This window comes from Mirounga leonina, unplaced genomic scaffold (genome assembly GCF_011800145.1).
Source record: "Mirounga leonina isolate KUSES-001 unplaced genomic scaffold, KU_Mleo_1.0 Mir_94, whole genome shotgun sequence".
Taxonomy (NCBI): domain Eukaryota; kingdom Metazoa; phylum Chordata; class Mammalia; order Carnivora; family Phocidae; genus Mirounga; species Mirounga leonina.
The window spans coordinates 57,532,390-57,553,165 of NW_023270855.1; the positions used below are offsets into that span (position 1 = coordinate 57,532,390).

The window sequence follows — 20,776 nt, forward strand, 5'->3', positions numbered from 1 at the left end:
GTCCGCGTTTCCATTGGGCGGCCGGCGTCGCCAGGGAAACGCGGGGGCCCGGAGGGGGCGGGGCGGGGCTTCCCCGGGAGGCGGGGCTTCCGGGGCGGGCCGCCGAGCCGGAGCGCGCGTCGTCAGCTGACCCGCCGCCATCTTGTCCGCCATTTGCGAGCGGCGCGGCGCGGAGCCTGAGCGGAGCGGGAGTGCGAGCGCGGCCTGCGGGGCAGGTCGCAGCCGCCGCCGCCCCGCGGACAGCCGCCGACCTGGCCTGGGAGCACGCCCCGCCGCGGCAGCCGGCGGCGCAGCGCTCCGCGCGCGGCAGGCGCGGCCCCCGGGCCCCCGCTCGCTGCCCCGCCGCGGGCCTCTCGGGGCTCGAGCCCGGCGGCGGCCGCCGCGATGGCCCTCAAGATGGTCAAGGGCAGCATCGACCGCATGTTCGACAAGAACCTGCAGGACCTGGTGCGCGGCATCCGCAACCACAAAGAGGACGAGGTGAGCCCGGCTCTGCCCGACCTCGGCCCCGGGACCGCCCTGCGCCCGACTCCGGCCTCCGGCGCGGCCCCGAAGCCCCGCCCCCGGCTCGAGCCACCCCCGCCCACCTTCTGCCCGAGCCTCAGGGTACCCCCGGTACGCTGAGCCCGCCTCGCCCCCGGGACCCGAGCCCGCCTTGCCCCCCTCGCCCCCCGTGTGTGTCGATCACCTGGGGGCCCCCGAGCCCCCCGTGTGTGTCGATCACCCGGGGGCCCCCGAGGCTTCCGCTTCCCCGCCCGCCTCCGTCCCGCCGGTGTCCGCGGAGGAGACCTGTCCGGAGCTCTGCACTCCTGCGCGGGGGACTTCGCTCTCCGTGGGCCGCCCCGCTAGGGCGCGTCCAGGCCGCCGCCTGGGGCCCGTGTCCCCGGGAAGGTGGGCCGCCCCTCCCAGGGAGGGGGCAGGCAGCGGGAGCCCGGATTCGAGCACGGAAGCCGCGTCCAGCTAGAAACCCTGAAGGCAGGGCGAGGGGAGGGCTTTCCAGAAGCAGAGTCGTAACCGCGGGCGCCGCTTCCTTCCCCGCCCCTCCCCCCAGCCCGTGACCTAGATCCGAGAGGAATGGGGACAGCTAGTGGCCGTCGGGCCGCTGGCTTCCTGGGGCCCACGCACCCACGAGGGGTCGGGAGCGAGCGGCGCCCTGGGGAGCCGGCCCCGGCCCCGGCGCCGGGCTCCCCCGCCCTGCTCGCGACGGCGGCGGGAGAAGCGGCCGTGCCGGCTGCGAGGTGCAGAGAAGTCCGCGAATGTGTCGGGGGCACCCGCAGCCCAGGTCCGTCCGCTGGGCCTGAGTTCCTGCCGCGCCGGGGCGCGTCTTCGGAATGGGCGTGACCTCCCCAAAGTGGTGGGGTTATTTTAGGTCGTTTCCACCCCTCCTTCCTTCCTCCCCCGCTGCGCCTGGGTTCTGCCTGGGGCGGTGGTGGTTACGCTGTGCGTCTCAGTCCTGGACCCCAGTGCCTTTGGCTTGGAGAAAGGAGCAGGCGGTTGCGCGGGACTGAGCTTACCGAGAGTGGCCAGGTTCACACCCCCAGGGCTCTTGCGCGCCCTGGCTGAGCTCCTGAGGGTTCCGTCTGTTAGTGGCTGCTAGTGAGCGGCCTGTTCTGGGATTCCCGGGGGACCCTGGCCACTCCAGGTAGGGCAGCTCGCGTTCAGGGGGATGCCCACTGTCCCTGGCCGTTGCCCCGGCCGTACCTGACTCACTGAGACTCACCGGCACCATCTCCGCCCTTGGGGCCCTTTTAACGGGCGTGTCGGTGGTGGAGGAGGCTGCTGTCGGAAGTCATCACGGCCAGGGTTCTGTGTGGGTCCTGCCCTTGACCTGTGGGCGGTTCTCAGAGGCCGCGACGTCTTGGTGCCGTGGCCTCCTCACCAGAAGATCGTGGTGATCTGGAGGCTGGTTACTGAGGCCCCCGTTCTGACCCCAGACGTTCTTACGCCCCTACACACGCAGCACATGACTTGCTGCTCTTCTAGTTCCCCACTCTGGCTCCGGTAGGCCCTTCCCTTCTACCCACTGCACCCCAGCAAGGACATGCGTTTTCTGCAGCTCTAGTGCCCTCAGGGTGTACTGCTTATAGTGGATTTTAGCTTAAAACTTCTGTGTGGCATCCTACAGATAGGCTCAAAGGGGCCTTGAAAGCCACGTGGAAACGCAGCATGATTCACAGGAACTTACTCGTGTTGTGTGATGGTGGGAGACCTGCGTCCAGGCTCTTGGGCCTATTTGACTGGGTGAGATGGGGAGAGCCTCCCCTATACGGTGGGGGTGACAGCCACCTCCCCACCTCACTGTGCACTTCTGAGGATACAGCGGTGCTGGAATGTGGGCTTCTGTGAGCGAGCACCAGACCACCCCACGAAGCTGTCTGCTTGGCTCTTCCAAATCTCAGCCTGCAACCCCTTAGTGGGTTGTGAATTCAATTTAATGGGTTATGTTAAAGAAGAAACTAGAAAATCCCAGTCCCTCATGCACGCAGAGTAACTGCTGGTTATTGAAACTTATTTCAGCTGCGTGCATGCGTGCATATTGGGTTACTGTGGAAACATATTTCTTAAAATGAGTCCAAAAAGTTTGAAAAACTGGTCTAATTCATACGTTTCTAGAGTGCTTGAGTTTATTTTTAATCCTTAAGGTATCCTTAAGATAGAGCACAAACAATGTTGACAGGTAGGGGGAACTCCACTTACTAATTCCTTGCTTCTGAACTTTGGATATGATCAGGGGGAAATACCCAAATGACTTCTAAATTTATTCTTCTGAGTCCTCTTCATATTTGGGAGAAAGCTGTTTTTTCAGTCTTTTTAAGCTGTAGAGTCATACCCATAGTTTTAAAAATATGTTGGGTGGTTTGTTTTTTAAGAGATTTTTTTTTTTAAGATTTTATTTATTTGACACAGAAAGAGTGTAAGCAGGGGGAGCAGCAGGGAGAGGGAGAAGCAGGCTTCCTCCGAGCAGAGAGCCCTACGTGGGGCTCGATCCTAGGACACTGGGATCATGACCGGAGCTGAAGGCAGATGCCCAACTGACTGAGCCACCCAGGCGTTCCCCCCACCTTTTTTTTTAAGATTTTAATTATTTATTTGAGAGTGAGAAAGAGCATGAGTGGAGTGAAGGGAGAGGGAGAAGCAGACTCCCCCGCTCAGTGGGGAGCCCGATGCTGGATTCCATCCCAGCACCCTGGGATCATGACCTGAGTCGAAGGCAGGCAGTTGACTGAGTCACCCAGGTGCCCCTGCTCGGTGTTTATATTAAAGAAAAAGGGAAAAGCTCCCTCCCTGTAAGTCAGTTTGGAGTATATGCTTTGAGTGTTTTTTCTGTGCATAGAAATCGTGGGCGATTCTGAGTGTCTGTTAAGATTCTGTTCTGCATCCTGGGGTTCCCAGCCGGCTCAGTCCGTGGAGCCTGCGACTCTTGATCTCGGGGTTATGAGTTCAGGCCTCATGTTGGGCATAGACTTTACTTAGAAAAGATTCTGTTCTGCACCTGGCCGGTTAGTGTAGTGGTCCTTACTGCTTTCCAGGGTACAGCATATGAAGACCTCCCACGGATCTTTAACATGTCCCACTCCCTGGTCTGGATGTGCCCTAGTTTATTTCCCAGCATTTAAGTGGCTTCACTTCCTTAGGCACGGGCCCTGAGTGGATCTACTAGTATCTGAATAATGTCCACTTGGATTTGCTTGGGTATAAACACTTCCAGCCCATTTAACTGGTGTTTCAGAACTTCATTCAGTTTGCGTAGAGTAGTATTTTGAAATGACATGTAATCTGGGATTAAGATTGAACTGTATGGAATTGCTGATACTCTGTTGTTTCTGATCTCAAAAATCGCAGTTTCCTGAGGCTCAACCCAGGAGGTTGGTGGTGGGGCCTGTCAGGCCGTGGAGGCGCACGCGGGACCGGAGTCCGCTCCAGGGACGGTTACTGAAGCGCAGGTCATGTCTGGCCTGGGTCAGGCACTCAGGGCTTTGTGGCTGTTTGTGAGAGGTTCCTTTTATTTTAACAACTTCTGAGGAGAATCCGATACTAAATTTGAACTGAGTTATTTTTTTTCTTTAATAACACGGGTCATTACCCTAAATCAGGGTCTCTCCCCTCGGCATTGCTGACATTCAGGACTGGATCATTTTGGGGGTGGGGTCTGTCCCTGGCACTGTGGGAGCTGAGCAGCATCCCCGGCCCCACCCACTCGCTGCCAGGAGCATCTCATCGTGATAACCACAGACATCCCCAGACATTGCCCAGGGGAACCGCTGACCCACATTGATAAAAATCTCCCCAAATTCCCTAATGCTCTTCCCTTCATCCATGCACCCTGTGTCTCCTACATTGTCACCATGATGTTGGACCCTGTGATATTGTGATTTGAGAAATACATATTTTGGTCTTTGTCCCTCGCTCTAGGCACAGAGCTCCTAAAGTCTTTGTCATTTCCTAAACAGTAAAGGTATTAGGAACATCCTTGTTTACGTATTTGTTCTCTGCCCCCAGTTCCTGACCCTGAACTCCTAGATCTGTTGGCATTTCCTGGGCAACAGAAGTGTTTCATTCTAATGAGATGACCTGGCTCCTGGATGGGAGCGAGGCACCAGAGAGACCATGATTAGAAGCTTGGAACTTTCAGCCCCACCCCCATCTTTGGGGGAGGGGAGAGGGCTAGGGATGGAATTAATGATCTGTCAGGCACATCCCTAAACTGCGGGGTTGGGGGAGAGTCTTGGCGAAAGGATCGTGTGTTGGGAGGATGGCAGGGTGCAAAGCAACTCCAGAAGGGCGGGAGCCCCTACGCTTGGGACCGTTCTGGACGCCTCCCTGTGTACTTCCTCATCTGGCTGTTGATCATATTGTCTGCCATGCCCTTTATTCTGTACTCAACTGCTAAAGGTGAACAGGTGCTCTCCCGAGATCTCTGAGCTGCTTTGGCATATTAATCGAACCTGAGAGGAGGGGGTCATGTGAACTGCAGTTCACAGCTGGTGGGTCAGAGCACTGGTGACAGCCATTCCTGGGCTGGGGGCCGGGGTCAGAGGTGGGGGGCAGTCTCGAGAGACCGAGCGCTGAGCCTGCCGGCATCCCTCCCAGGCATGGGAGCCAAGGAAAACTGGTCCCAGACAGACATGCATAGCGTTTTCTAGATTTGCTTCTTTCCTAATCCTTATTCATTGTGAAGTTGTGGTGCATAGGATGTTATGTAGTTTATTTTATTTTATTTTATTTTTTGAAATTTTTATCTATCTGCCAGAGAGAGGGAGCGCCACGCACACAAGCAGGGGGAGTGGCAGGCAGAGGGAGAAGCAGCCTCCCCGCTGAGCGAGGAGGCCGATGCGGGACTGGATCCCAGGACCTGAGCCAAAGGCAGAGCCTTAACCCACTGAGCCACCCAGGCGTCCCTGTCATATGTAGTTTAATTAATATAATTAGCTTGGGATGCCTGGGTGGCTCAGGTGGTTAAGCGTCTGCCTTCGGCTCAGGTCATGATCCCAGGGCCCTGGGATCGAGTCCTGCGTCGGGTTCCTTGCTCGGCGGGGAGCCTGCTTCTCCCCCTCCCTCTGCCTGCTACTCCCCCTGCTTGTTCTCTCTCTCTTTCTGACAAATAAATTAGTAAATAAATCTTTAAAAATATATATATATATAATTAGTTTAAGTTCTCTGAGCGTAATTTCCTTGCTTTGCTTATAATTTATCACTGAAATTTGTGTCTCTACACGGTCTGGCAGACTGTTGCCTAAAACATAATTCTCTGGGTCCGGCTCCTTCCTGGTGCTCTGTCTGCAGCACTTTATTTACCTGTTTGGCTGTTCTGGACATCTGGGTGGTTTCCAGTCTGGGGCCTTTTATGAACGACTCTCTGGGGTGGGATTGCTGTCCAGCTGCTGGGGGGCGCTGCCCACCTGCCGGAGCGCTTTTCCCCGCACAGGTCCCAGCAGCAGGCGGTGAGTGCTCAGGAGTGCATCTGGAATGGGCAGGACAGACGGCAGTTCTCACTTCCCTGACTGAGAACATGGCTAGGTGTGCTTTCCTCAGTGTGTGGCCCTTTGCATTCCTTGTGACATTGCCTCTTAGGGGCATTTGTCGCTTTTCCTGTTTGTGTGGCTGCCCATTTGTAGGGGCTTTGTAAAGGGCCTGCTCTAGGCCGGAGGCATGGTGTGTAGCCAGGCTGTGGGTGGGGCGGCTGGGAGGACCAAGGCTGGCGTTGGGGTTGTGTCTGCATTCGAACCAGCCTCCACGTGGTTCTGGTGTGCACTACAGTTTGGAGCCCCCGGGAGCGGTGGTAGGAGGAGGGCAGGGTGACCTAGGTACGCTGGAAGCCAGCTCTTACCTCAGTACTGTGGGGGCCACCCTGGGCACTCGATGCCAGGAGCACCCCTGGGGGCACGCTCACCCCCCCGCACGCACACACCCCTCTGCTCTAGGAGATCTGCTGGTTAGGGAGTGGGGGTGGGAGGTTGAAGGGTAGGAGGTCTGAGGCTTGCCTATGGGCTTCCTCCCCCACCCCCAAGCCATGGACCCCTCCCCTGCTTTGCCCGGGGACTGTGGAGGGCACAGAGATGGCAGGCGCTCCCTGCCTCACCATCCCTCCCATCTTGGTTTCCCCAATGCTGCTTACGTGGGCCACAAATTGGGCCACATGTTGTGATCCTATCCTTGTTAGGCAGGCAGCACCCAGGCTCACAGGTGGGTGCTGGGACCACTGTCCCCTACGGTGGGACCCTGGTGTGTAGGGTCACCACCTGCCTCTGCTTGGAGTCCACAGGACAGATGTTCTTTCAGCAGAAGGACTTGGACCTTTGACCTGTCTGGGCAGCTCCATCAGTCCGGCCGGGTCTGGGGGAGGGGGTGGCACCTGCTGCAGGGAGGAGGGGCTCCTGCTGTAGGACACAGAAGAGCAGGCACAGCAGAAGCCCTGTGAGCGTCTGCAAAACTGGAAGCAGGTCTGTCCAGGTCCCGTGTGGACTAACGTGGGGATTCTGGATGATTCACAGTGGTTTTTCCTCTACACGGTCTTTTTTTTAAAGATTTTATTTATTTATTTTGAGAGAGAGAGAATGAGAGAGAACACATGAGAGGGGATAGGGTCAGAGGGAGAAGCAGACTCCCTGCTGAGCAGGGAGCCCGATGCGGGACTCGATCCAGGGACTCCAGGATCATGACCTGAGCCGAAGGCAGCCGCTTAACTGTCTGAGCCACCCAGGCGACCCTCTGCTTCTGTTTTTATGTATTTGCAGCAAAGGCTTTTGTTTATTATTTTAAAAAAGATTTTATTTATGTATTTTGGGGGGGGCGCCTGAGCACGGGAAGGAGCAGAGGGAGAGAGAGAATCTCAAGCAGACTCCCCACTGAGCACAGAGCCCGACTCAGGGCTCCATCCCGTGACCCTGAGATCATGAGTGGAAACCATGAGTCAACACTTAACGGACTAAGCCACCCCGGCGCCCCTGCACCAAAGGCTTTTGAATGGTGTTCCCGCCCCCTAGGTGGGCCTTGCCACCCCTTGGGCCGAGGGTGACGTGGGCCGGGAGGGTGATAGGAAAGTCACGACTGACTGTGTACAGGGTCTGGGGGCTGAGTTGGGGAGAGGGGCAGGGCGGGGGTAGGGCTCTCTGGCTGCTGTGTTGCTCCAGCCTCCCTCTCTTCAGTTGCTGGAACTGTAGTGGCTGTGTGTGTTGGCGTAGGGCCTTTGGGTCTGTGCTTGTCCAGGGTCGCCGAGACTTGCTCGGTCGTAGAGGAGCCCAGCCACGGCCAAGTGAAAACGAGGACAGCAGCCTCCGCTGTGCTTACGCTTGAATATAGTCAGGAGGACATCTTTTCATTTCCTCACTGACGTTCCTACATTTTTGGGTTAAAATGTATTGAAGTGATGCTGATGGCAGACCGTAACCAGGTTGTTGTCCGAAGGTGGACAAAATTGTCCCCACCCTGTCCCGTTGTGATGACTTGAAAATTTTCTGATCTGAGAAATTTGAAAGGCTTGGAACACTGATTTAATTAGATTTCTCACTAGGACTTTCCATGCACACTAGGCTCTGGTGGTCTCCACCACCTAAGGGGCCCGGAGGTCACAGGACTCCTGGGGCACATGCTCATGAAGTGAGTGGCGTGGGCTCCCAAGTCCCTGAGCTGGGGAGCCGGTGGGGCCCACAGCCAACTGTGGGCGGTGACAGAACTGGCCTGTTTGGGACAGTCCAGAGAACCTCTCGAAAATGTCAAGGGATGAAGCAAGTGAGATGCCCTTCAACGGGTGAGCAGGTAGGTGGGCTGGTCCATCCAGCCCTGAACATGAGCCATCGAGCCAGGCAGAGACACGGAGGAGCCTCAGCGGCACGTCCCTGGTGAGAGCAGCCGGGCTGAGAAGGCCGCACACCGTGTGGTTCCGGGTCTAGGACGTTCTGGAAACCGCAGAACCGCGGAGGCGGAACGAGGATCTGCGGTGGCCGGGGTGGGGGAGGGTGATTGGGTGGAGCACGGAGGGTCGGCAGGGCCAGGAACTGCTCTGTGCCACGCTGTGATGGTGGATCGCTGCCCGTGACATTCGTCCAAACCCACAGGGTGCGCGGCACTGACAGTGAGCCCTGGTGTCCCCTGAGGCCTGTCGTTCATAATGTCCCAGTGTTGGTCCGTCAGCTGTCACAAACATCGGGCTCTGGCGGGGATGCTGGTCATGGGGGAGGCTGTGCATTTACAGAGAGGGGGGTCTGGGGGGACTCCACCTTCCACTCCGTTTTGCTCTGAACCTAAAATTGCTCTTAAAAACAAGTCCAGGGTCCAGCCTTGGATGGAGCTGTGCTCCTCAGAACCAACTGCGGGGCTTTGCGAAACCCACTCTGGGCCTCACCCTGGAGATCCTGACATCACTAGTCCAGGGAGGGCCTAGGAATCTGTTGTGGGTTTTTGTTTGACTTTTGATTGTTAGATTTAAATAAAGTGCTTCAGAGAACTCTGCAAAGTGGCCAGGGTCGAAATGGTTATTTCGTATTAGACCTGAGGAGTTCCTGTGTAAGGGAAGTTTGTGTCCTTTGTTTTAAGTTAAATTCTCTAATAAAGAAGATGATGTGGAAAGGGCATGCATTCCATTCCTTGGTTTGCTCTGTGCTGAAGTGTGAATTTGCACAGAACAGGCTGAGGTATTTGAGAAATTGAGTCATGCTTGTACCTCTCACTTTCTTTCTTTTTTTAAGATTTTATTTATCAGAGAGCAAGAAAGAACACGGGGTGGGGGGCAAAGGAAAAAGCAGGCTCCCTGCTGAGTAAGGAGCCCACTATGGGGCTCCAACCCAGGACCGTGGGATTGTGACCTGAGCCGAAGGCAGATGCCCAACTGACTGAGCCACCCAGGCGCCCCCCCCCCCCCGCCTTTTCTTTTCCCTTCCCTTCCCTTCGTGTCAGGGCTCCTGGGTGGCTCAGTCTGTTAAACATCCAATTCTTGATCTCTGCCCAGGTCTTGATCTCATCAGGGACTTGTGGGTTCAAGCCCCACGTTGGGCTCCACGCTGGGCACGGAGTCTATTTAAAACAAATAAATAAATAAATGTCAGTGCGGGATGCCTGGGTGGCTCAGTCGTTGAGCATCTGCCTTCGGCTCGGGTCATGATCCCAGGGTCCTGGGATCGAGCCCCGTGTCGGGCTCCTGGCTCAGCGGGAAGACTGCTTCTCCCTCTCCCACTCCCCCTGCTTGTGTTTCCTCTCTCGCTGTGTCTCTCTCTGTTAAATAAATAAATAAAATTTAAAAAATAAATAAATCTCAATGCTTTGTAGTCACTTATACCTTAGACTTTAAAATCTTTCTAATTTACATTTTTATTATAATTTTCTGGATCTAGATCATGTCTGCATGCCCTGACCAATTTTGTTTTCTTGTTGTAAAAGGAGAATAGGTACTCTGCTTTTTTGTTAGCAGTGTTGTATGTGGATGAGAGATGAATGTCATGTCTGTGTTGCACTTTCCTTCCTTTACCTTCCCATGACTCTGCGTAAGGTAATATTTAAGTCCTCCTGAGTGAGCAGGAGACAGATTCTTCTCTGTCCTTATGAGTCCCCTTTTCCTGTCTGCAGGAGCCACGAGCCGTGCGCCTCTTTTCCACCTAAAAACTAATGTTCACGCAGGACCTTCCTGAAAGTCAGCCCCGCTTCTGTGAGGCTCATCTGTCCTCCCCAGTGAGTGCCCTGAGGTGCAGGGATGGATGTCACCGGGCTCCGTGTGTCCACCTTTATTCCCTGGGGGATGTTGTCTTTGGTAGAGAACTCAGGTCAGCAGTTTCCCCACCATCACGCGGCCTCCATGGTTTCTGACGACAGCGTGGATCCTTTCTCCCCTGTATGTAGCACGTCCTTTTCCTCTGGCTGCTTTCAGGATTTTCTCCCAGGGCGCCTGGCTGGCTCCGTCGGAAGAGCATGTGACTCTTGCTCTCGGGGCCATGAGTTCGAGCCCCGCACTGGGGTAGAGATTATGTAAATAAATTAACTTAAAAAAAAAAAAAGATTTTCTCCTAATTTTCAATTTTTGGCAGTTTGACTTTGATTTGTCTGGGTGTGGTTTTATTTTCGTTTTCTGTTCCTGGGTGCTGAGCTTCTTGAACCTGTAAATTTATGTCTTTCACCAAATTTGGGGATGCTGTAGCCATTTGTTTTTCAAATATATTCTCTGTCCCACCCTTACCTTTCTGGGACACCAGTTACACATATGTTACACCTTGTGATGGTGTTCCACAGACTCTGAGGCTCAGCTCATCTTTTCTCAAACTTTTCTGTCCTTCTGACTGGCTGGTTTCTATTGTTCCATCTTCAAATTTGCTGACTTTCTCTCTCATCTCCAGTTTGCTCTTCAGCCCATTCAGTGACTCTTTTATTTCAGAAATTGTTTTTCAATTCTAGACTTTCCATTTGCTTGTTTTATATCACTTGACTTTCTCTGCTGAGATTTCCCCTCTTTTTATTCTTTATGGGCATTTTTTTTTTCTGGTCCGTGAGATCATGGTTACAGTTGTGAAGCTGAAATCTTTGGGTGTTAATTCCATCATTGGGGCTAGCTCAGGGCCAGTGCACCATGATTGTCTTTTTTTCTTGAGTCTAGGTAGTGTTTTCCTGTTTCTTATTTTGAAGAACTTCGGATCATATCCTGAATGTTGTGACTGGTCTGTTGTAGAGGCCCTAGATTCTGTTCTGTTCTGTGGGAAGTATTGTTTGGGGGCAGTTAGCTTGTCTGGGCTGGAACTCCAGCTCTGCCTCCCTTGTCATGGGCAGGAGGCAGGTGAAATGTGCTCACTTCTAGCTTTATCCGGCTGTGTGGAGTGAACCGTGCATCGTGCGTTCCTGGCTCCGGGTCAGCCAGGCTTTGGGCTGGGTTTGTGTGCGGAGTGTGGGCATCCCCCACCCCCCTCTGTCTGGGATTTCCTTCCTCGCTTGGCAGCCGCTGTGTCAACCCTAGTCTCTGCTTTCTGATTCTTGAAGGCCGCGGCGACCCGGTGCTGGAGATAAAAGCCAGGATCAGCGTGAGGCCCAGTGCCTTTGTGTTTGTTCTCTAGTGCCTCCCACCGTTTTCAGACTGTCTTTGTGGGAGGCTTGGTCCGATGGGAGCCCCTTGGACACCAGCAGCCGTGGGCTGTGTGTGCTCCTCCTGAAAGCTGGGTGGGGAGGCCCTAGACTGTCTGGAAGAGGGTTGTGTGCAGGTAGACCGCATTGTATTGATCCAGCAGCAGCAGAACATTTGAGTTTCTTCTCTGGGGCTGTCGCAAGCCACGCTACTCTGCACGTTCAGGGGGTGGTTTTGTTTGAATCCCTGTTTTTGGTGTTCGCGGGTGTACACCCAGGAGCGGGACTCTGTGTTTGCCCTTTCGGGAGCTGCCGGGCTGTCTCCCACGGCGCTGCGCCATCTCCCAGCCCCGTCCTCTGTGTGTGACGGCCGGTTTCTCCAACACCTGTGACCATCTTTTTGTTCTCTCCCTTTTGTTGTTCACAGTCGTGATCAGGGACGCGGGAGGGGCCGTCTGTGCGCCAGGCGGGACTGCAGCTCCCCGAGTGGGATTCAGTAATTCAAAGCCTGTCAGAAAGCTATAGTGACGCTTGCTCCATGGCTCCGAATCATCAAATATTCATAAAACATCTGTGGCGGAGAGATGGCTCGAAGAGCTCCTTTCCCCGTGAGCCTGCGTTTCAGGCCAGAACGGGCTGTGGTCTGGGGGGACGTGACCGGAGCGTGTGAGGTCAGGGTACAGGGCACTCAGAGCAGGAGTCTGCCGTCTGTGCCTGCCATCCGGGTCTCTTGGGAAGCGGTCACTCCTGGGATGGCGCCGCAGGGGCCAACCATCGAATCTTGCCACCTGGTGGACGGCTGGGGATGTTCTAGCGGTTGTTGGTATTGGTCAGATGACAGACAGGAGGCTCCTTGTGCTTTGTGAAGTGCTGGGCATGTGTGGGGCTGGGGCATTGGCTGGACAAACTCATTGCGAGCCCTGCAGTGGCCACTCACCTCATGGGTTCTCTTTGGGGCTGTGTGTCTCTGGGGCAGGGGTGATGGGAGCCTTGTGCCTCGCTGCTCCCAGAAGGCACATCAGTGGCTCTGGTCCTCATGTGTCAGAACTGCTTCAGGTCAAACCTGTCTGAGTGGTAGACATGCTGAATTCGAGAGGAAACCCAAGGGAATCCTAACACATATGTTCCCACAAACACTGCAGCTCAACTCACAAGGGTGGAGAAGTGGGAAAGATGCAGATGTCCGTCCTCCAGCAACTAGATAAACACCAGGTGGTCTGTATGCATGTGGTGGGGCCGGGACCCCTTTCTGCAGCGTGCGTGAGCCCTGACACACTGCTCCTTGAGAGAAGCCCACAGGAGCCACAGAGACACCCAGACCGGCTTCCAGGAGCGGCTGGGGATGGGGAGGGCTCGGTGTTGAGCACCTAGCTGGGCGTCATCCTCAGAGGGGCCCGTGAGGTGGACGGTGGGCAGGGACACCAGGTGGTGGGACCTGGGGGTTGCTTCCCAGCTTTGTGCAAGTCTCAGGAGCAAATTGTTAAAAGGCTACACTAGAGAATCAGGAAGATTTCCATGTCTTAACTTTTTGTGTTGAAATTCTTTTAACTTTTAGAACTTTTCCACGTAGAAAACATGAGCTAGGGGTACCTGGCTGGCTGAGAGGAGCATGCAACTCTTGATCTTGGGGACCCTGATTTCAGTCATGTTGGGTGTAGAGATTGCTTAAAAATAGAATCTTTAAAAAGAAAGAAAGAAACATGAGCTATGCACACAAGTTGGGAAAATCGAATAAATAGATGTTGAGGCACCTGCTCCTCTCACCCTCCTTTCTTCTCCAGGAGAACTGTGAGGGAATCCTGGGCATCTTACCACACTGAAATGGCTTTTTTATAAAGACTTATTTATTTTAGAGAAAAAGTGTGAGGAAGAGCATATGTGCAAGCTGGTGGGGGGGGTAGTGAGGGAGAGGGAGAATCGAGAATCTCAAGCAGACTCCCTGCTGAGCGCAGAGCTCAGCATGGGGCTCGATCTCATGACCTGAGCCGCAATCAAGAATCAGACTATCACCCGACTGATAGCGACCCAGGCGCCCCTGAAATCGCCTTTTTAAATAACAGCTTTATTAGATGTTCACGTACCGTACAACTCACCTATTTAAAGAGTACCGTTTGGTGGTTTTTAGTTAGTCGTGCATTCACAGAGTCGTGCAGCCGGCACCATGGTCCGTTTTAGAACATTCTGTCACCCCAGGAAGAAGCCCCAGCCCCTGACACCCACAAACCCACCTCCTGTGTCTGTGGATGGGCCTGCTCTGGATGTTTCACGTAAACAGAATCACACTGTGTGGCCTTTGGTGTTTGGCTTCTTTCTGCAGTAATTATTCTTAACTGTTTTAGTCAGGCACTTATAATTTTTCATTTTTTTTTTCCTTTCAGGCAAAATATATCTCTCAGTGCATTGATGAAATCAAGCAAGAGCTGAAGCAGGACAACATTGCAGTAAAAGCAAATGCAGTCTGCAAGCTGACCTACGTAAGTACCAAGGACTGTTTGCTCAGGCAACAGCCCTTCACAGGGCCGCCCCCTCCCACACCCCTGCTGCGGTCAGGCTGCTTAGCCATCCCTCCATCCCTCCTCTGTCCACTCACTGCCCATTTCTACCCACCTGCCAAACAGGGATCAACAACATTAGCTCCAGGTGCTGGCCTTGGCACGCAGGACTAATTTCTCAGAGTTGGGGCGGGGGGGGGGCATGTCGTGATAATCCTATGGCCCAGGGCACGGCGGACCCCACCTGGCCTGGGGCAGACTCCCCTCGTCTGGCCTCGTCTCTGGTCAGAAGGGAGGGGGAAGGCTTGCGGGGGGCATCCCGTCACCTTGGAGCTTTTAGGGGGAGCCGGTTCACTCTCACTGGCGGGGAGTCTGCACCAGCGCTCGTGGACACTGGCATTTCAGCTGCAGGCGCTTACCCTCCGCCTTTGTGATGAGCCCGTCCCTGGGGTTCTAAATGCAAGGACTAGCGCCAGAAGAAACAAAATCCTCCAGGGTGTGTGTTCGGCGAGGCCCCCCCACTGGGCATGTGCACTGTGTTTGCTCCTCCACCAGCTCAGACAGTGCTGAATGTTGGGGTTCAAGCCTTGGCGTGTGAGTGGAAATCACTGGGCCTGTCTTTCCAACAGTTACAGATGTTGGGCTATGACATCAGCTGGGCTGCCTTCAACATCATAGAAGTGATGAGCGCCTCCAAGTTCACGTTCAAGGTGAGGTGGAGGAGCTTGCCGTTTGACCCGAACCTCCTGCTCACGGGTGGAGGGCATGCCCTGGTGGGAGGCCGCGCTCTGCAAAAACAGAGTGTGGGACGTGAGCCTTGGCCCTTAGATGCCACCTTGGCGTTCGTCATCTTCTTTATTAACTGTAACCTGCATGGTGTTTGTCTTTCAACTTTAAGGGATGTCTGTGAAATGGGTTCATAGGGTTGGTTGTACATTTTGTAATACTAGTTAAAACAAACTTGTAATTCTTTCCCCCAAAACGAGCAAGCACTGACCGTCGTACTCGGAGGTCCCCATGTGCCCCCAGCCCCAGGGCCTCATAGTGTTTCTGAGCGTTTTCCTGCACCTCACGGAGGCCCTGCCTGAGAGTGGTCTGGGGCCTACCTCCTTACTTGGTATCGTAACGTGAGCGTGGCTCCCACTTTAGTAAATACTCTGCAGAGTGATTGTCAACACCCATGACCTGCCGGAGGGCCTTGCGTAGTTCTCCGGGGCTGGGGTAGGTTCCGACGGGAACGCGCGCCAGCAGGGCGGCGAGACCATCTCCAGGTCCCTGGGCCCCAGCACCCGCCTGTGGGTCACTGGCTGGGTCAGTCTTGGGCTCCCCTCTGATGGACACGGTCGTCCTGCCCGCGGGCCCCTCGCTGAAGCAGCATGCAGGAGGTGCTAGGTCTGGGCATGAAAGCATCACGTGCAAGAGTGACGGAGGCGTCTGCGTCAGCCTGGCAGGGAGATCTGAGAGCTAAGGAGAGCTAGTGCGTGGGCTGGCTTCCATACCCTGTCACAAAGGCAGTTCCGGGCTGCCAAGGAGGTGGTCAGGACACGTGCTCGCAGAGGACCGGGTGGTGTGGCCGACCTTACGAGAACTTTATGTTTCAAAGCCTGCATCCTCGGAGCTCTGCGGCCGGTTCCTCCTCCTCCTCCTCGAATGACTTCTGGAGGCCCCGAGGCTGGCCGCAGGCTGTCGCTCCCTGGCCTGGGGGCTCCCTTGTCTCGTGTCTGATGCCCTCATGTCTGACTCACAGCGGATCGGCTACCTTGCTGCTTCCCAGTGCTTTCACGAGGGGACCGACGTCATCATGCTGACAACGAACCAGATCCGCAAGGTAGGCGGCCCTCCTGCACCCGTGGCTGTCATGGGCCCTCACCGGGTGCCCTCCTGTCCCCCGTCCCCACCATGTTCTCCGTGTCAGCCTCTCTGGTGCTCCGAGCGAGCGGTGACTAGAAAGCGCTGAGGTCAGCAAGCTCTCGCTGTTGTGACCCCGTCGTAAGCCCGTGGCTTCCAAACACGGCCACGCTATTGTCCGAAGACACCCAGAGGTGGTGTAGCGGGTCTGTCTGCTCTCGGGCCGCGGGTGAGGCCACAGTGTTGCCAGACTTCCATCTTCCCTCACTGGTGCCTGTGCGTGTTGGAAGGCTGGCTCCCGGCCGCTGTCCTCCTCTCATGCCCTTCTCCCTCGGGCAGGAGTGCTCGCTGAGGTGCACACCCTTCCGCATGGGGGCCCTTCTGCCCACTGGGTCAGAGGGAGAGGGACAAGCAGACTCCGTGCTGAGCACAGAGCCCGACTAGGGGCTCGATCTCATGACCCTGAGATCAGGACCTGAGCCAAAACCAAGAGTTGGATGCTTAACCGACTGCGCCCCCCAGGCACCCCTGCCCACCAGGTCTTCTGAGTCACGTTGCATGCATGTCTTAGTCATGTATAATGTGTGTTTGGAGATGGTCTTGAAGATCCCTGAGTAATAAATTTCTTCCTTGGTCCTAGAGCTTTGAGCATCTTTTGTGGAGTAGTAAGAGGGGGTGTCAGGGAGAATCAGAGGCTCGGCGACGGTTGGATGTACAGGCCAGACCCCATGAGGTGTGCTTGCCCCCGCAGGGGGGCCTGGGAACCTGGGCTGGGCTCCTGGGCAGACCCTGCAGCACTCCAGCATAGCACTGGCCAGGGTACACGTTGGCACAGGACGGGCTGCTGGGCCGAGCACGGAGCCTGTGGTTCTGAGGCAGCCAGCCGCGGGCCAGGTTGTGCGGCAGCACCGGGCGTCTTGGGTGCCCCGTGGCTGTGAGGGGCAAGCTCAGCTGGGAGCAGCTCGTGGGGGTGTGTCACGGGGGGGCAGCCGAAGGAGGAGGGTGGAGGGGCTCTGGCCCAGCTTGGGTTTTCCTGCCGGCCGGCTGGGCACAGGACACTCCCTACCCACCCTTCTGTAGCAACCTCTGTTTAGGCCTAGATGGTCACCGCTTTGCACAGAGACGTGCCAGAGGCAGGTCCCCTAGATCTGCTCTGCTGGGAGACCGCCTGAGCGTGAGCTGTCCCCGTAATGGAGCAGAGGATATGCCTGCTCTGTCGTAAAACATTCTCCTCCATTCTCGTCCCCAATGTCTGTAGTCTGCGAGTGTGTCATTTTAAATAAACCCACAACTTCTGGAACAACTTCTGCACACCGTCCCTGTCCCCCACTCCCCATGGAGCCCCTCGAGTGGGGCTCTCCCTGTTTAATGGTGACCCTTGTCCTCTCCACAGACCTCCATTTCTGAAAAGCCCTGTGGTGGCCCTTCACTGGCCCTTTGTAAATCATGCTGAATTAGGAGTGGTCATCTAGGGCCCGGGTTCTGTACCGTGGGTCCGATGCAGTTTTACTGTGTCAGCTCAGGCCGGAATGGGTTTTAGGAGTCGGTGTTTTTGGGTTATTATTGCAGTCCAGAAGGTGACCTCTTAAAACGCGCCTTGGTATGTTTTTACCACGCTGTATGAAGTTTGGGGAGTTCCTTAGGAAAGTCTCCCCAGGGCGCCTGGGTGGCTCAGTCGTTAAGCGTCTGCCTTCGGCTTAGGTCATGATCCCGGGGCCCTGGGATCGAGCCCCGCATCGGGCTCCCTGCTCGGCGGGAAGCCTGCTTCTCCCTCTCCCACTCCCCCTGCTTGTGTTCCCTCTCTTCGCTGTGTCTCTCTCTGTCAAATAAATAAATAAAATCTTTTAAAAAAAGAGGGCAGTCTCTGTAGAGCAAGCGTGTGATCCGCACGTTTTTCTGGTGTCGAGGTGAGGCCGTCTCAGTGGGAGCCACACTGAGTGACCGGGGGTCTGGGCCGGGCGTGTGCCGCTCTCATGGCCGGTTTTCCTGCTCACCTGAGAGAGGAAAGTCGGGCCAGAGCTGGCCTGCCTCCAGGAGGGGCCCAGAGGAGCCATCCTGGCTGTCGTGGAGGAGAAACCCCAGGAGCGGCGGAGGTTCCTGGCTTCCGCGCTGGCCCCTCAGCCCCGGGGCTCTCACGCACGCGGCCCCCAGGGCTCTCACGCATGCGGCCCCCTGAGTGCTGGGACACTGGGCTGGGCCTGGACTGCGGGCCATGCTCCCTGGAACTGGCGGCTGCTTGGCGCCCCTCATGCAGGCCCAGGCCCAGACCCCCAGCCAGGAGCCGGTGCTGCCCGTTGGCACCTGCCTGCTCACTCTTTGCCCTCCTTTGCAGGACCTGAGCAGCCCCAGCCAGTATGACACTGGCGTTGCGCTGACTGGCCTGTCCTGTTTTGTTACTCCAGATCTTGCCAGAGACTTGGCCAACGACATCATGACCCTGGTGAGTTTGTGAGTGTGCCCAAGCCTCTTGGCCTTCGCTCTGTGACATGACTTGGTCTGCCAAGGGGCCTGGAAAACCGAGGTTAAACGTCACACCAAAAACCCTCGGGTGTGCAGAAACGGGCCGGGTTCCCCCGGATGAGACGGGAGACTGAGTTGCTGTGCCCGCCCCCCGCCCCCTGCCTTGGGACCCAGCCTCGGGCCGTTGTCACCCTCACGTTCTTTCTTCACCTCCTTTCCAATAGCCCTGCTTGGGGCCAGAGGTGGGTGGCGCCTGGGCGAGCGCCCGTGCCATCCAGCGCGCGCCCCACCAGCTCCCACCTCACTGGTTCCCAGCAGGCAGTGTGCTCGGTGAGCCTGCTCCCTCCTGCCCCATCCCTGACGCCACGTGTCTTTCTCCGGCCATGGAGTGACTTCCTGTGCTTCAGTCCGTTTGAAGGGCAAAAACCCCAGCTGCTGCTCACCTCCAGGGTGTCCAGAGCATTTTTCTAAAATGCGGATGTCCTCTTACAAGTCCTGGTTCTCAGAGGCATCAGTCGTTCACCCAAATCTCCAACTGATTGGGAGGCCGTTCCCATCGGTTTTATCTGGGCAGAGCAGAAGGGTGGCTGCTTTCCTCTCTGGAGAGTTCTTTCCATATAGGTCAGCCTGTTTGTTGTGTGGACACGTAGGTCCGGGCTTGTGGTTTCGGACTGTGGGTGCTACTTCTAGATGGGGGTCCATGCACCACAGCCCTGCCTCCTGCAGCTGCCCCCCACCGTAAGTCGCTTTGCCCACACGTGGCCCCCTCTCGCTCACGTGGTCTCCCTGGTGGCTTCCGAGCCGCCACCGCAGGACCCCAGATACTGCCCTTCTGACCCAGAAAGCTGCCGATGTGGTGAAGGCAGCTGCGAGTGTGGGAGGACGCTAGTGAGTCGTGGGGGCTGGGCGCTTTCTCGGGGTGTGGCTCCCCGGGGCCCGGACAGGTGGTAAGTGTGCCCACCTGAGGGCCAGCGGCCTTCCTGGCCAGAGTAGAGTTCCAGAAGGACAAGAGCTCCGGGATGGTCCAGTGTGGAGGGGAGCCCTGGACACCCCTTGGCACCCTGCTCTGGGGACAGGCCTTGGACGCCAGAGGAGTCGGAGACCAGCGTTGACTGGCGAAGGCTCTTCTTCCAGTTCAAGTCCCCTCCCTCTCTTTGTCCTTCATTGGGTTCCAGTGAGTCTGAGAAGGGTCTCGGCTTCGGGAGGGCAGGTCTAGGGTCATGGACATGGGGAAGCTGGTTTCAGTTCCACGCAAGACCCTGTTGTGTGGTCCCTGCACTCGGGGCAGTGGCGCAGGCCCGGCTCGAAGGCCAGAAACCAGATGGGCTGGAGAGAGGGTGTCCCTCCTGGTGACGGAGGGGAGACGGGTGGGTGTAGGAAGGTGAGCAGGGCGGGTGCGGGGAGGTGAGGCGTGGCCAGTGGAGATGGGGAGGCCTGGGTGTTGGGGGAGGGGAGCAGGGCAAGTGCGGGGAACAGTAGCAGTGTGGAAGGGAGGCTGACCGGCCCTCTACTCCTGCAGATGTCGCACACCAAGCCGTATATCCGGAAGAAGGCTGTGCTGATCATGTACAAGGTGTTCCTGAAATACCCCGAGTCGCTGCGCCCCGCCTTCCCCCGCCTGAAAGAGAAACTGGAGGACCCTGACCCTGGTTTGTTGATTCACGGTGGGACGGTGTGGGGGGCGCAGGGCTCCGCCGGCATCTGTGAGGACCTGGTAGAGGGTGTCGCAAGGGAAGAGTAGGGCTGCTAGGTCCTGGGATTTCCGTCCTGGTGTCCCACCACAGACGGCATCTCCTTACTTCTTCGCACCATGAGATACCAGGTTTACCTTCTGCTTTCCCCGCTCCGGCCCTGGAATCCACCACGTCTCCAGGGAGCTGGTCCCATTTGTTGGTGTGGGATGTAGACCCAAGCTCTGGGCGCTGGGCGTCCCCTCTTCCAGGCACTCACTCAGTAGACACCCGCCATCCACGCACGGGGGAGTGCCTGGCTGTGGCCGTCTGTCTGCCTATTGGCATTCACGGGTATTCTGATGCCTTGACTGTGGTCCCACACCGCAGGGCTCATGCCAACCTTCCTCCTGTTCTCGGTCAGTCCTTCCCTCATCGAGGACTCTCTGGGCTGAGCTCACACAGCTTCTCTAAGCGTGAGGCAAGTTCAGCTTGTCTCGGGGGAACCTGCCTTATATCGGGGAGAATGGGAGGGTGTGGAAAGTTCTGGTAGGGGAAGTAGGAGCCAAGGTGGCAGGCGTGGTGGATGTCCTGCACCGGGGTTACTTTGATCCTTCAGGGGACCAGCCCCACAAACTCAGGCGATGCCTGGCTCTTAAGAAGTTTGAACCATGTCCCCAGGTGATGAGCACAGTGCCAGGCACAAAGCAGGGGTGACCAGGCTACTGAGGAGGACAGTCCTCCTGGATAAAGGTGCAACCTCCATTTTGA

General features: G+C 56.4%; 1 protein-coding gene across 2 annotated transcripts in view; it reads left to right on the top strand.

Annotated features, from left to right (window-relative positions):
• The first annotated feature begins 240 nt into the window (after positions 1-240).
• AP3D1 (adaptor related protein complex 3 subunit delta 1) overlaps positions 241-20,776 on the top strand; it is a 37,397-nt gene continuing 16,861 nt past the window's right edge. The window contains exons 1-6 of one of the 2 annotated variants that reach the window (XM_034998606.1): positions 241-480; positions 13,914-14,009; positions 14,657-14,737; positions 15,775-15,855; positions 18,208-18,315; positions 19,855-19,984. In XM_034998606.1, the coding sequence (XP_034854497.1) occupies positions 385-480; positions 13,914-14,009; positions 14,657-14,737; positions 15,775-15,855; positions 18,208-18,315; positions 19,855-19,984 (592 nt within the window). In that variant the 5' untranslated portion in view covers positions 241-384. Of the gene's footprint in view, positions 481-13,913; positions 14,010-14,656; positions 14,738-15,774; positions 15,856-18,207; positions 18,316-19,854; positions 19,985-20,776 lie in introns of those variants that run through there. The other variant, XM_034998607.1, reaches the window with a different exon arrangement.